The sequence below is a fragment of the Gossypium hirsutum genome, chromosome A05 (genome assembly GCF_007990345.1).
Source record: "Gossypium hirsutum isolate 1008001.06 chromosome A05, Gossypium_hirsutum_v2.1, whole genome shotgun sequence".
NCBI classification, from domain to species: Eukaryota; Viridiplantae; Streptophyta; class Magnoliopsida; order Malvales; family Malvaceae; genus Gossypium; species Gossypium hirsutum.
This window is the reverse complement of record NC_053428.1, coordinates 21,352,342-21,366,442: the sequence shown is the minus strand read 5'-3', so window position 1 is coordinate 21,366,442 and position 14,101 is coordinate 21,352,342. Positions and strand designations below refer to the sequence as shown.

General features: G+C 29.6%; 1 protein-coding gene across 1 annotated transcript; it reads left to right on the top strand.

Moving 5' to 3' along the window:
• The first annotated feature begins 6,642 nt into the window (after window positions 1-6,642).
• On the top strand, window positions 6,643-10,049 carry LOC107957890 (probable xyloglucan glycosyltransferase 12). The gene is made up of 5 exons (XM_016893508.2): window positions 6,643-7,856; window positions 7,961-8,269; window positions 8,388-8,678; window positions 8,783-8,896; window positions 8,995-10,049. Exons 1-5 carry the CDS (start codon window positions 7,104-7,106, stop codon window positions 9,619-9,621), a joined length of 2,094 nt encoding a protein of 697 aa, XP_016748997.1. The 5' UTR covers window positions 6,643-7,103; the 3' UTR covers window positions 9,622-10,049.
• Window positions 10,050-14,101: the final 4,052 nt, after the last annotated feature.

Here is a 14,101-nt window from a genome sequence, read left to right as displayed (position 1 = left end):
CAATTCTCCGACGATATCAAATTTTTGCGGTTGTAATTCTAATTTTTGTGGTGTAGAAAGTTACTAAAGAGTTGTGTAAAAAATTCTGTAGGAAGTCTTCCGGTATCGAGATAGAATTTCCATTTCCCTCATTCCCTCTCAAGCTCGAATCAAGAAAACCTCTTGCACTCCAAATTTTTTTAAACGAATCATTTTAAAATTTTAAAAGTTTTTAAAATACTAATATATTCAAATGTATATTTCAAAATGTTACTATATTTTTATCAAAAACGATAAAGAATATTGTACTCTCAATAAAATAATATATATATTTGAACTTTGAAGATAAATTATTGAAATAGATAACTATGAATTTCAAACATATATCTTAAAATGGAAATAAAAGATATCAAAATATTTTTCAAGAAAAATAAATCATACAAAATATCATTAAATTTGTGAAAGTATATAAATATTTTAATGACATAAAACCTAAAAACATGTACTAAAATTAGATAAAAATCATATTAATATTTTGAAAAATATATCTTTCAATTTGAATTAATTAAATTTCTTTTTTTGAAAGTCTTTACATTATTTTTATCCAAACAAATAATATTATTTTTTTAATTTTGAAAATCTTGATGAAAAATAAGCACTCCTCACAATCCCTCATCTGACACACACTCTTAGAATTTGAATGAGAAAATTTGGATGTCTGTGAAATTCTCTAGTTTTTACTCGGAGATTGACATTTATTATAATTTGTTGTTTTTAAGTAATTATTATTTGTCATGATATTAGTGACCTATTCGTTTTTATAAATCTAATTACACCCATTATTTTATCAAAATTCTATGTTAACTTTTTATTAAAAAAAAAATCTCTGATCCACACAATATAATTACACTCACTAATATCTTAATACTATAGATAGATCAGCTTTGCTACACAGCACACATATGATGACTTTTGTCTTTCATGGGGAGCAAACTAGGATACGCTGCTTCGTAGCTAATAAAGTTGTTTCTCGACTTTCATAGAGATGTTTGTATTAATAATTAGATTTTATTTTTTTATTTATTTATTTTTTAAATAAAAAAAAAATTAACTTACAATACAAAGATGTTTATAGAATTATGGGCTACGTCTTGTCATTTCCTCAATTGGGCTCTTCAGGTATTTTCGTGGAGGTGATGTAAAATTTTATATGCATTTTTAAGTGGGTATGCAGTTTTCCAACGAAAAGCTCAATGTATACACATTTCCATAGGACATCATTCTTTTTTCTTAAATAAAATACTATGATATTACGCCATATGTCATAACAAATTGACACATCGGTGCCAATTATTTTGAGGTCAACTTATTGTTACATATGTTATTAGTTTTTATAATAGCTAAAGCTTTGACGTTTGGCTTTTTATCACGTATTGGTAATTATTTATTTATTTATAATATCCAATTAAAAAGAATAAAAAAGTAAATGGAACAATGGAAAAATTCAATTGATATAGTCCGTCTAGCCATTAAAATGAAGTGAAGACAATCCAAAAAACTTATACTAAAATCAAATATTCATGAGAGACCAAAGAAATATAAAAATTTTGGTTAAAGAGAACCAAACATGGGGAGCACAAAAAATAGGTGTGGACTTTGGACGTTTTCATGTAATTATTGGTTCACATTTAAAAAAGTAAAAGACACAATCATATTTTTCGTTTTTCTTAACTTTATATCCATTCCAATTACGTGATTCATTTTATTTATTACAAATACAATAAATTATAATAAAAAAAATGAAAAAGTTGAGTGTCCGGGTTGTCTAATTGGCCAGTTAAAAACCTATGTATATGGAGATAAAATATGATTGAGATGAATGTTGTTTACTCCCACCCAACCTTGTCATTATATATAATACAGATGCTAAGGTCCCACATGTTTTGAAATTTTCTTTTTCTGTTAGGTCCATTTTATGATGAACTCCTAATTTCACCTCAAATAATGTGGTTGTTCAAAGGAATTATTCATACAAATACAGACTCAAGAAACTTCCATAACCCCTTTCGGTTTCATTGGAAAACAAATTCAGCAAAAGGTATGGGGTGTACGCTAAGCTGTCATGCATGAATCAATGTTTGGTAATTTTATTCCACTCCCACACCATCCATGAATTTTCTTAGTTTAACTTTGTTGACCAATGCTTTCCCTTCCCCTTTCCTTTTTTCTTTCTTTCCATTTTTTACCCTCTAATTTTATAAAATAAAATTATTATTTTAATCCTTCATTTAATTTTTAGTCTTTTTAATTTTTAAATTTATATTTTTTATTAAATTACTTCTTAACGATTATTAATTTTGTTGATATTACATACACGTGGATTACTATGTAGGTGACATGTTAACATTTAATTACTTTTTAAATTTTAAAGAATATTAAAATATTATAATTTTTATATTTTTAAATTTTTAAAAATAGTTTTTATATATTTTAAATTTAAAAATTAATTAAATATTGATGTATTGTTTACGTAGCAATTCACCTGTGTGTAACGTCAATAAAGTTCAAAAAAATATTAACTTTTTTATTTATTTTAAGAATGATTTGACAAAAAATATAAATTAAAAAATTAAAAAAATAAAAATTAAATAAAAGGTAATCATAATTTTTTTATAAAGTTGGAGCACGAAATAGATGATTATATTTTTTTTCATATCCCATTGTATTTCTTTTTGTTATTGACCTAAAGCTACAAGGTGAAGTAAATTATTTGTACAAAGTCCTCGTTTCGTTTATGCACGTGGATGTTTCTGAGTGTTCCAACTTTGGTAAATATAATTTTTTTTATAAAAGTAATGTATATTCATATTTGAAATAATATGAAATCAAATGATGAAATACTCCATGAAAATTGAAAAGGGCGGGCCGTGAAAACTGAAAAAATTAAGTGGAACGTGTGTCGTATTTATTAGATATATTGTGGGCATTTAAGATGAGAATCGATGAGAATTTGAAGGGAATTAGAAAATCGTGCGACGTCGAGACGAGGAGCTCCTAAACGTCGAGACAACGCGATGTCTTTGGCAATCAAGCAAGGTTGTGACGTCCTGATGAGCAAGTAGATAATGTCACGACGAGGGGATGATTTCTACACAAATATACAGTCACATTTTTTACTCTCAATAAGACTTTTTCTTTTATCGAACTCTAATTCCTACATGGTTATTTCAATCATATTAGACCCACATCCCAAGCTTATTTAAAGGGTTTTTGGAACTCTGTTCATATAGATTAGATTTAGAGAATCATATTTGTATTAAATATCTCTTGTGTGAGATTTATTAAAGAGTTTTTGAGAGATTCTTTTGTATCTGGTGATATTTGGGTTTCTTCTGGGATTTGCTCTTTGCATTCAGGTTAGATACTCTCTATCGTTGTACTCTTTGCTTGTTGCTCAATGAAAAATTAAAGCCTTCTTTGTTTATGATTTTTTTATCCTTCAATGAGAGTTTTTCATGTAAAATATTTGTGTTCCTTTTTCTCTATTTTTACTATATCGTTATTTATACAGATCGATCCCTAATAGGATATTTTCAACATTACTCTTAAAAAAACATATTCGTTTCTCTCTTGATAATTTTTGAATTAAATAATACTGAATTGATGTTGTATTTGTCGCTTTATATTTTGTTAATTCGTTAAATATTGTATAATCAATATTATTAGATATCATTTGTGGAAAAAAATATTATTAGATATCTTATATTGTTTTCTTTATTAATAGTTAAAAGGATACTGACCAAGTTAGCTTTTATTGCTTACATTTTTATGTCAAATGATTATTATTATTTAATTAAAATTGGTTCGTAAATATTTTTAAAAAATAAGAGTCAAATTAATAAAAAAATGTAAAAACGTTGAAAGATAAATTTATCTTATATTTAATTAAAACTATTGATAATTATATATATATGACGATAAATATAATTATTAATCCGTTAATGTAATGGTAAGAAATGGCTTAAGGTAAAAAGGAATATTAGAAAAATAAGCACAAAATTAGAAGTCTTTATTCCATTGAATTTAAATCCTCAACTACAAAAAGGAAAATTAATTAACTTCTTCCATCAATAAATAAAAATCATTGTTCACTATTACTGAACACTAATGTTATTAGAATCGTAAAATAATATGTGGTATAAAATTAAATAAATCATGAATCAGGATTTATCAAGTTAAATTATCAAGAATAAGATTAAATGTGGAATTGTATTGAATCCATCTATTTCTTAAAATTTTTAGATTTTATGGTTTTGATCTTTTAAATTAGTACACAAGTAATTCAAAGAAAGTAGTTCTCTTTTTTCTAAATATGGTATATTAGAAAAGTTGCGTATGTGTAATTTGGAGACCATAGCTATAATATATAACTTTTGTACATTAAACCTAAATTTTAATAAGCTCATCATCAATTAGAAATTAGTTAATAGAGTATCTACACATATTTGACACATATTTTATTTAAAAATTAAAGCCTAATAAACTTTAATCAAATTAGATCACTTTTAATTTAGACTAATTTTTTATGGTAATAAATAATAACATGTAATTACTATTATTATATACGTGACGTTTATATTTTACAACAAATGTAACTAACAAAAGCAATAAGAAGCTAACACATACATATAACTTTAATAAGTGGATTGACATGACATTTCACGTTAGGAAAAGCTCAAAAAATCCTTAAGACTAATATTTTTATAAAGGCTATTACAAAATAATACTATGCACATTTGGAGTAAATTTGAAAAAATAGATATCTAAGTTTATTCAAATCCAAATATTCATTTCAAATTATTAAAATATAAATAACACAACAACTGCATAATAAAATGACAAATGCTATATAATTTGTATATATATACTAGTTTTTTTACTCTGTGCATTTTGATTGTGTGTATACATTTTTGAAATATAATATATTTATATACAAATATAGTTTATGCTTTAATTATGAAGAAGAAATTTTGAAAGATGAAACTGTCATAATATGTATATATATAATTAATGACTGAATTTTAATATATATAGAAACAATATATATATATATATATGATATATGATATGTTTTTTTACCCGTTAATAATTAAATGTCATTAAATTATTTTGTAAATTTGTTATAATGTATTGTTTATATATATATATATATATGAAAAATATTCAAGGAAGGGATAATATTTGGTACATTGTTAATAGAGTTTTTAGACTCTACAAGTAGATTAAATAAGTTAACAAGTGTCCTATAAGAGTATGGTAAAATATTAAAAGAAAACAAATATATAATAAAATATTAAAAATAAATATTTTAAAAAAAAGAGATGCATGATAAAAATTTTTAGACTGCTTGTGGAGTAAAAAAAAGTACAGTGCCAATGCCAATGTACCAAATAGTACTAATCCAATATTTAAATGTCGCTATAATTTATCAAGAAATGAAAAATTAGAATATAAATATGTTATGTGAAAAAATATTTAAAAACATTGATAAATTCAAAACAATACAGTAAAACATGTTGATACTGATGGTACCAATACTAAAACGAAAACAGTACGTCTACTAGTACAACATTGACAGCTTTAATTTGTTATCATTAATAAATTGTCATACTTGCTCCGTCCTATTAAATTTGTCGCATTTTAATTTTTAATGGTAATTTTTTTTAACTGTTGCTTAAAGAATAAAAATTTTATTTTTACATACAAATGATATAATTCAATTAATTAAAATACTTAAATCAACAAACATTTTTAAAATAAATTTCTTAAAGAAAGGTGATTTTATTTATTAAATAGCATAACTTAAAAGGTCCAATTCTTTTAATGTGTTTGGGATTTATTAAATTTACTGATTACTGTAAATATGGATTTAAAATGGTTTGAATGAATCAACCAAAAAAGAAAAAATGGTTTAAATGAATTTTAATTGACCCGCTACTTTCTTCTTTCTTACTTTTATTATTGTTTGAACTGTTCTCTTTCAAGTATAAAAAAAACAAATTTCTTTTTACTGGTAGTATTAGTCAGTACTCAGTACAATAAAATAAATATTTATTTAATTCTTTAAATTGAATTTTGATTTATTTGTAATTTTATAAAAAAAATTCATTAAAGTTAATAAAGGAAAAGGAAATTGGAATGATGTTCCCAAAATCCAAGTGCATTATCCATTGTTCTTCCTTTTTCACCCATGGAGGACATTTTCCTTGTTAGAAACTAGAAACAGCTTTGAACTTTCTGGAGCTCGGCCTGTGTAATCATTTTAGTGGTAGGTATAATATTTTCTTTTTTCAGATTAAAATATTTTATTTCCTTTTATTTTAATCACATTTGGGTATTTTTGGAACAGGGTTAGCATTTTTACACGTGAGGGAAATCTATTCATTTTCTTTACCGCACACTGAAATTCGTCCCATGATTTTCTTTCCTAGTTATGAACATAATCACCATGCATTAATCCCTTTCCTTAATTGCCGTCTTTCCCGTAATTTAGCGTTTAAAATCTTTAAGATTTGGTTTAGGGTAAAAATAAAATCTTGTTTTGTCCAATTTGAATCGTTGATATTGACTGACAACGTGCTGTCGTGTTTTGTGGTTTTTTTTTCTCTCTTCTTTTTTGAAAATCAAAATCAAAGACGTGTTGAGCTGTTACCATCTTTTTCCCAAATCTCTCTTTCCCTTTACCCTCATAAAATTTTTGGTTTTTTTTAAAGCCACCTCCTTTTTGCAAGCTGTAAGCCTTTAATTGAATGAGATGAGCTTTTTGGACCTTCCTTAATTTCCCACCCTCTGGTCTCAACTCTCACAAGCTCTCTACTCTATATCTCTCCCTCACGCTTCTCTGCTCTTCTTCAAAACCTTGTTTTCCCCTTTAAGTTTGATTGCTATTCTTTGCTTTTAGCAAAACTCCTATTCTTTTGTTCTTTTTTTTTTTAATATCTGATAATGTTGTTTCACTTTTAGCTCTTCTTCTGTTTTTTCCTCGTACGGTTTAATTTTCGACCGCTCAAGATCAAACCGAACAGATAAGTTCTAAGCATTTGAAAAAGCAAAAAAACCCAACAATGGCGCCGTCTTTTGATTTATGGGCAAAAGGCAGCCATAAAGGTACACCAGTTGTTGTCAAAATGGAAAACCCAAACTGGTCAATGTTCGAGCTTGAAGGTCCATCCGAAGACGATTTCCTCATCGGCAACACCCCGACCGGTTCTCGAGAAAAAGCGCGCGGCAAAAACGCCAAACAACTCACTTGGGTTCTCCTCTTAAAAGCTCACCGTGCTGCTGGCTGCTTGACTTCCCTTGGCTCCGCATTTGTCAGTCTCGGTTCAGCCGTCCGTCGTCGGGTCGCTTCCGGTCGAACCGACGCCGACAGTACTTCCTCCAACGAAAACAAAACCGTTAAAACTAGGTTTTATAACTGCATCAAAGTGTTCCTGTGGTTATCTTTGTTGTTACTGGGTTTCGAGATAGCCGCGTACTTCAAAGGCTGGCATTTTGATGCCCCAAAGCTTCAGTTGCAGTACGTTTTCACTTCGCCTTACGGTGTTAGAGACGTGTTCGACTGGGTATACACTCGTTGGGTATTGATTCGGGTGGAGTATCTGGCTCCCCCTCTTCAGTTCCTCTCAAATTTCTGCATTGTTCTCTTCCTTATCCAAAGCTTGGATAGGTTAATCCTCTGTTTGGGTTGCTTTTGGATCCGTTTAAAAAAGATCAAGCCAATCCCCAAACAAGACGCTGTTGCAGATCTTGAATCTGGGGAAAATGGTTTCTTCCCAATGGTCCTCGTTCAGATCCCTATGTGTAACGAAAAAGAGGTAAAACAAAAAAGCAAAAAAAAATGTAACTTTTTTTAATCATTAAAACAAACCCATTCTGTAATCATGGTTTAGTTTTAACATTTCTTTTTATTGTTTTGCAGGTTTACCAACAGTCTATTGGTGCTGTTTGTAATTTGGACTGGCCAAAATCCAAAATCTTGATTCAAATTTTGGATGATTCTGATGATCCAACCACTCAGCTGCTTATTAAAGAGGAGGTGCATAAATGGCAACAAGAAGGTGTCAACATTGTATACCGGCACCGTATAATTAGAGATGGCTACAAAGCTGGGAACCTTAAGTCCGCCATGGGTTGTAGTTATGTTAAAGACTGTGAATTTGTCGCCATTTTCGATGCTGATTTTCAGCCCACCCCCGATTTTCTTAAACGAACCGTACCCCACTTTAAGGTAACTAAAATTAACTTAATTCTCTTTCTAGTTTGATTCAATTTAGTGAATTCAAGCACAATTTAGCATGTTTAGGATCAGTTGAAGTGAAATTCAATATTGGTTATATGCATTACAGGACAATGAGGATGTAGGATTGGTTCAGGCAAGGTGGTCGTTTGTTAACAAGGATGAGAATTTACTAACCAGACTTCAAAACATAAATTTGGCATTTCACTTTGAGGTAGAGCAACAAGTGAATGGTATTTTCCTTAACTTCTTTGGGTTTAACGGGACTGCTGGAGTTTGGAGGATTAAGGCTTTGGAGGAGTCCGGTGGGTGGTTGGAGAGGACAACGGTTGAGGACATGGATATTGCTGTCCGAGCTCATCTTAAAGGATGGAAGTTCGTTTTTCTCAATGATGTCGAGGTATGGCTTGAGTTTAATCTGTGATATTGCTAGTTGAATTTAGCAGCCATTCACTTTCTTTGAAGTTAATGTTTGTTGTTTTTCTATCATCTGTTGTTTACCAGTGTCAATGTGAAGTTCCTGAATCCTATGAAGCTTATAGAAAACAACAGCATAGATGGCATTCCGGTCCTATGCAGTTGTTTCGTCTCTGTTTGCCGGATATTATCCGTGCTAAGGTGAATACTTTTTCCAAAGCTTGTTTTGGTTAACCAGCAATTGTTCTATTTTGTTGAATTCTGATTCCTATCTTTGTTCTTGTATGTCGGTAATGCAGATAAGCGTATGGAAGAAATTCAATTTGATCTTTCTGTTCTTTCTGCTCCGGAAACTGATCCTACCGTTTTATTCATTCACTCTTTTCTGCATTATTCTCCCGATGACCATGTTCGTTCCAGAGGCTGAGCTTCCTGCATGGGTTGTTTGTTACATCCCTGCTACAATGTCGTTCCTTAACATCCTTCCGGCACCAAAATCCTTCCCGTTCATTGTTCCTTACCTTCTTTTCGAGAATACCATGTCGGTGACCAAGTTCAATGCTATGATATCTGGTCTTTTCCAACTCGGCAGTGCATACGAGTGGGTCGTTACGAAAAAATCCGGACGATCTTCGGAGGGTGATCTTGTTTCATTGGTTGAGAAAAAGCCAAAACACCATCGGGTTGGATCAGAACCCAATCTTGAGGAAATGAAAGCTGATCTCCAGCAAGAACAGGAACAAAAGGCTCGTAAAAAGAAGCATAATAGAATATACACGAAGGAGCTCTCTCTGGCGTTCCTCCTCCTAACAGCTTCAGCTAGGAGCTTACTGTCTGCACAGGGTATCCATTTCTATTTCTTGCTGTTTCAAGGGATATCCTTCCTTCTGGTTGGTCTAGACCTTATTGGTGAGCAGGTTCTGTAAAGGACAGATTAGGGGCTGATACAAATACGCTGATGCCGGCGGAGACACGGAACTCAATCTGAGAGTGATTTTCATCATCTTCTACCCTCTAGATTCTGGCCCTAATTACACCCAGCATAAGTTAGAATGGTGTTACAATGACAGCATAAATAGTCTCCATTTTGAACATAGGCAACACTTGAAATTTGTGATACTGTTCAGTGTATGTAAGGTTTTCCATTTTTTTTTCTTTTTTTTTTGATTCTTTTGTTTTTCTGTCAATTCTTTTGTAAGAAAAAGAAAGAAAAAAATTGTTGTTCAAACTTTAAACTTAAAACAAGATGTAGTTAAGAGTTTCGGTTGAGGGTGTAAAATGGATGATCCCTTCCATCACCATTTGATTCACCAAATCCAGGAAAAGTCAAGGAAACTTCATATCGTTATTGTCATATTTGGACAACTATCTCCTTTACTCTGTACATTAATCTTACCCAAACTCCACCCCAACCATCATTTCATGATCAAAAACAACTTTTATAATTTACTTTTGGATAAACATATATCTTATAAAATTATGTCATTTTTGGTATTATAAAAGCCATCGTATTTTTCTAAATAATTTTTAAAAATGATAATATTTGTATAGATTAAGTTGTTTTCATATCATCTAATTTTATTAAACCAAGAATATCCTAAGGGTGTAAATAAAGGAAGAGTCTTTTTCATTTCTCGGCTACCTACAAATGGCAGTGTAGTAATGTAGGCTATTAATTTACGTACTTCATTTTTCTGAAGTTTTCAGCGGACAGTTAAAAATTTAGATGGAAAAAAACAGTGCCCATGAATTCTGTTTAGTTACATTGATTTTTATTACCTTGTTAAAAGAAATGTTTTTTTATTAAGAATATTCTCTCCATTTATAGAGTTTAAATCGGAAATCATACTTCAAAATGTCAATTTCCTTATCAAGGGAGGACTAATATAAATGAGTTGAAAAGCAAGAGTAGATAACCCAGAAATGACGTTGTTGGGGTAGCTGGGAAGCACATGGGGGGTCTCCATTCCATTTTGTGGGTTCATAGGATGTAGCTGGCTCACCGAATTTATGATTGTAAAGCAGCTGGACCACACTATTCCATTAGGATGTGGATCCCCCCATTCCATAATTTCTTTTGTTTTCCCTCCACCCCCACGCCCAAACTTTAGAATATGATGTAATTGAAGGAAGAAAACTCCAACATGTTTTCCGATGATTGATGAGTTTCATGCAACCGTCTGCTTGCTTTCACAATGTCGTTCTTGAAAGAAAAAATAAAATTACATGAAATTGAAATCCATGGTCCAGCTGCAACATCTGGGAATTTGACTGGGTGGCATGTTGATGTGGCTTTTGGGCCCCATAAATGAATAGCTTGGATTTATTTTTGTAATTTCTCCCATTTTGAAAAAGGTATCTATAAAAGGATAATCCAGTGTTGTAATTGTCAAAAGTTACGCCAAAATGCAACCATTTTCCTTAAGGTTTAGCCTCTATATTAAACACGATGGCTTAATATAGTTGCGTAGATTGTAGAATACAACCAGTTCATCACTTAAAACAAATAACAAAATGGGAAAAACCATGAAAGGAATCTCAAGTTGGTAAACACAGCGACCACTCAGGTATGGCATAGAATAAGATGGTGACCCCTTAAAAGAAGGAAAACATTGGCAAGGATGTGGGTGACTAGGGACCAACGCAGTCGAATCATTTGCTAAAAAATATATGGAGTACGTATGGACCCAAAACAAAATTAAAATATGGGCAGTGCGCCATAACATCGTGGAAATGAAAGGGTGGAGGCATCACCCTTATGAAAAACACCATGCTTTATTCGTTGAAAAGTGAAAAAACTCTGATTCAGAAACTACACATTGTGGTCCTCTGTCCTTGCTGATTCTCCATATGAGGTCCATGATCAATTTTTATTATCCAAGTCAATATTCCCGGAATGCTACAACATACTCTTTTAATTTGAGCTTCAAAGAAGGTCCTATAGCGCAAGCTCCAATGCCTCTGAATATCATGACTTAACCAGAGAGAGGCATCAATTTCAATACCTTCTAAATCTGTTGCTGTTGGTCACATGAAAAGCAATGACAAAATATGAACACCCCAGACATTGTTTTGATTGAAAAGACTGAAGGTCAATTCATTGTGGTCTTATGGAGTGAAAGACCCCAATAATTGAGAAATTAGAATGACTTCCACAATAAAAGACTGGGCCCCCAAGAACCTAATGACCTTAAGGCGACTGCCCATATGAACTGGGCTCCCATACACTTTTCACTAAATCCCTCCCTCAAATGAAATATTATTATACATTATGGTTTTTACAAAAAATAGTTACAAGTTCGAGAATAAATCCACCCCAAAATTAAAACATAATAAATCAAATTCGTGTTTTGAATTTTGCACTATTCCTATAATAAATTATTTATATATATTTTTTGTGAATTATTAAAATATTACATAAGCATGAAAGGAAAAACAAAGTTAGTGGCTCCCCCTCCCAAAAATAATAATTCAATTTAAACTCTTTTAATTTTGTCGTATAATATATTTTTTGGTCCTCCTAAACTTTAATAATTAATTTTAAAAAATTTTAACATAAAACTATTAACTTTATAGTTTTATCTCAATTCCATAAACTTCATCCTTGCATGAAAAATAACAATAACAATAATGGAGACCATAGTGTAGAGAACATTGATAGAAAGCTAAAATAAATTTTAATAATACATTCAACGTTGAAAACAAATAAACTTATTTTAGATGTGTTCATGGGTCGGGCTAGAGAATGATATTAACATATTTTATGTTTGCTCAAGCCCGACTTGGCCTGAAATATGGGTTTAAAATTTTGGCCAAACCTATCTATATTTGCAAAAGATAAACCCAAACCCATTTCAGACTCGTCCGTATTTAAAAAAAATATTTTATTTTAATATTTAATAATTTATACATATTTTATTTATTAAAAATTCTTATAGTCATCTTAACATTATTTTAAATTTTACATTAGGGCAGCATTATATATTTAGTATAAGTTTGTTTTCATAATGTGTCCTAAATTACACAATATATAAAAATAACATAAGTTGGATCAGGTCGGGTGAGCCTTGAATGTTTAAGCTTGAGCTCAGCTCATATTTTAAATAGGTCTAATTTTTTTATCCAGATCTATTTTTCGGGCCTAATATTTTTGCCCAAGCCCTCTCAAATTTCAAATGGGCCTTCAAGCCTAAATAAATAGCCCGATCCATGAACAGATCTAATGGCAATACAAATTGCTTACACCCTATGCAACGACCCGAACTTTAAGGTTATTAAAAAGGTGTATTTTCGGATCACTGTTTCTGAAAACTGGATTAGAAAATATTTATTAAAAATATTTATGAAGTTAATCGAGTGGTTAATTAGAGTTTTAATTAAGTGAATTTAGCTTAATTAAGAGTAATTAGGAAAAATGACTAAATTGAATAAAGGATGAAAGTTGAATTGTAGATTAAAAGAAAATAAAAAGGGACCAAATAGGCAATTATGCCTAATGTATGAATTTAGGCGGCAAAAGATGGAAGAGTCTAGGATTTTCTTATATTAATTAATTAATTTATTATTATGGTTATTATTATTTAATTGATATTAAGTTATTATATTATGAAATAAATTGAAATAAAGACAAATGTGTGATGATAAAATTGTACAAGTGTAATATATGTATTTGAACACTTGGAATATAATTGTATATTTACTTAATTTTAGAATAAAAGATATTTATTAATTAAACAATTAAATAATGAGATTTTTGTTTGATAAATAAATTAAATAATGACAATCGTAATGAATTTATTGGTACAAATGTGAAATATAAGTGTGTACAATTGTAATATTAGTATTTAATATTAAATAAGATATTTATTAATTAAATAATTATATTATGAGATTTTTATGTAATAAATATATTAAATTATGACAAATGTATGGTAAAATTTGTGACATGTGTAATAATAAAAAAATGCATACAAGTGTTAAATAAATATTTGTTATTAAATAGATTTTTAAATATAGATATTTTTTTATTATATTATATATATATAGTAAAGACAACGGGAGTTAGCTCAAGAAAATACGGTTTGTATTTCTATAATCCGAACTCAGTCATTATTTGTTATATTTATATTTAGTGTTAGAATTATGATATTTTACAATTGAAATGGATTGATTTTGGTATGTGATGAATTTATCAAATTTATATTGATTGAAATCATTTTGATTGAATTTATATTGATTGAAATATATAATATATATATGATTTATGTAAAAATTTGAATATTGAATGAATGTTATATTAAAAAAAATTATTGATTGGAAATATGAGGGAATTGATATGAATATATGTGATTATTAGAATGGTATATTGATGAAAGACTTATTAAATTGAGAAAGGGAATCAAATAC

What these genes read in the sequence shown, in the direction of transcription:
- LOC107957890 (XM_016893508.2), top strand. Translation starts at nt 7,104, where the DNA reads ATGGCGCCGTCTTTTGATTTATGGGCAAAAGGCAGCCATAAAGGTACA. An exon ending in CTATGTGTAACGAAAAAGAG is followed by an intron (nt 7,857 to 7,960) that starts GTAAAACAAAAA and finishes ATTGTTTTGCAG; the next exon opens with GTTTACCAACAGTCTATTGG. An exon ending in TTTTTCTCAATGATGTCGAG is followed by an intron (nt 8,679 to 8,782) that starts GTATGGCTTGAG and finishes GTTGTTTACCAG; the next exon opens with TGTCAATGTGAAGTTCCTGA.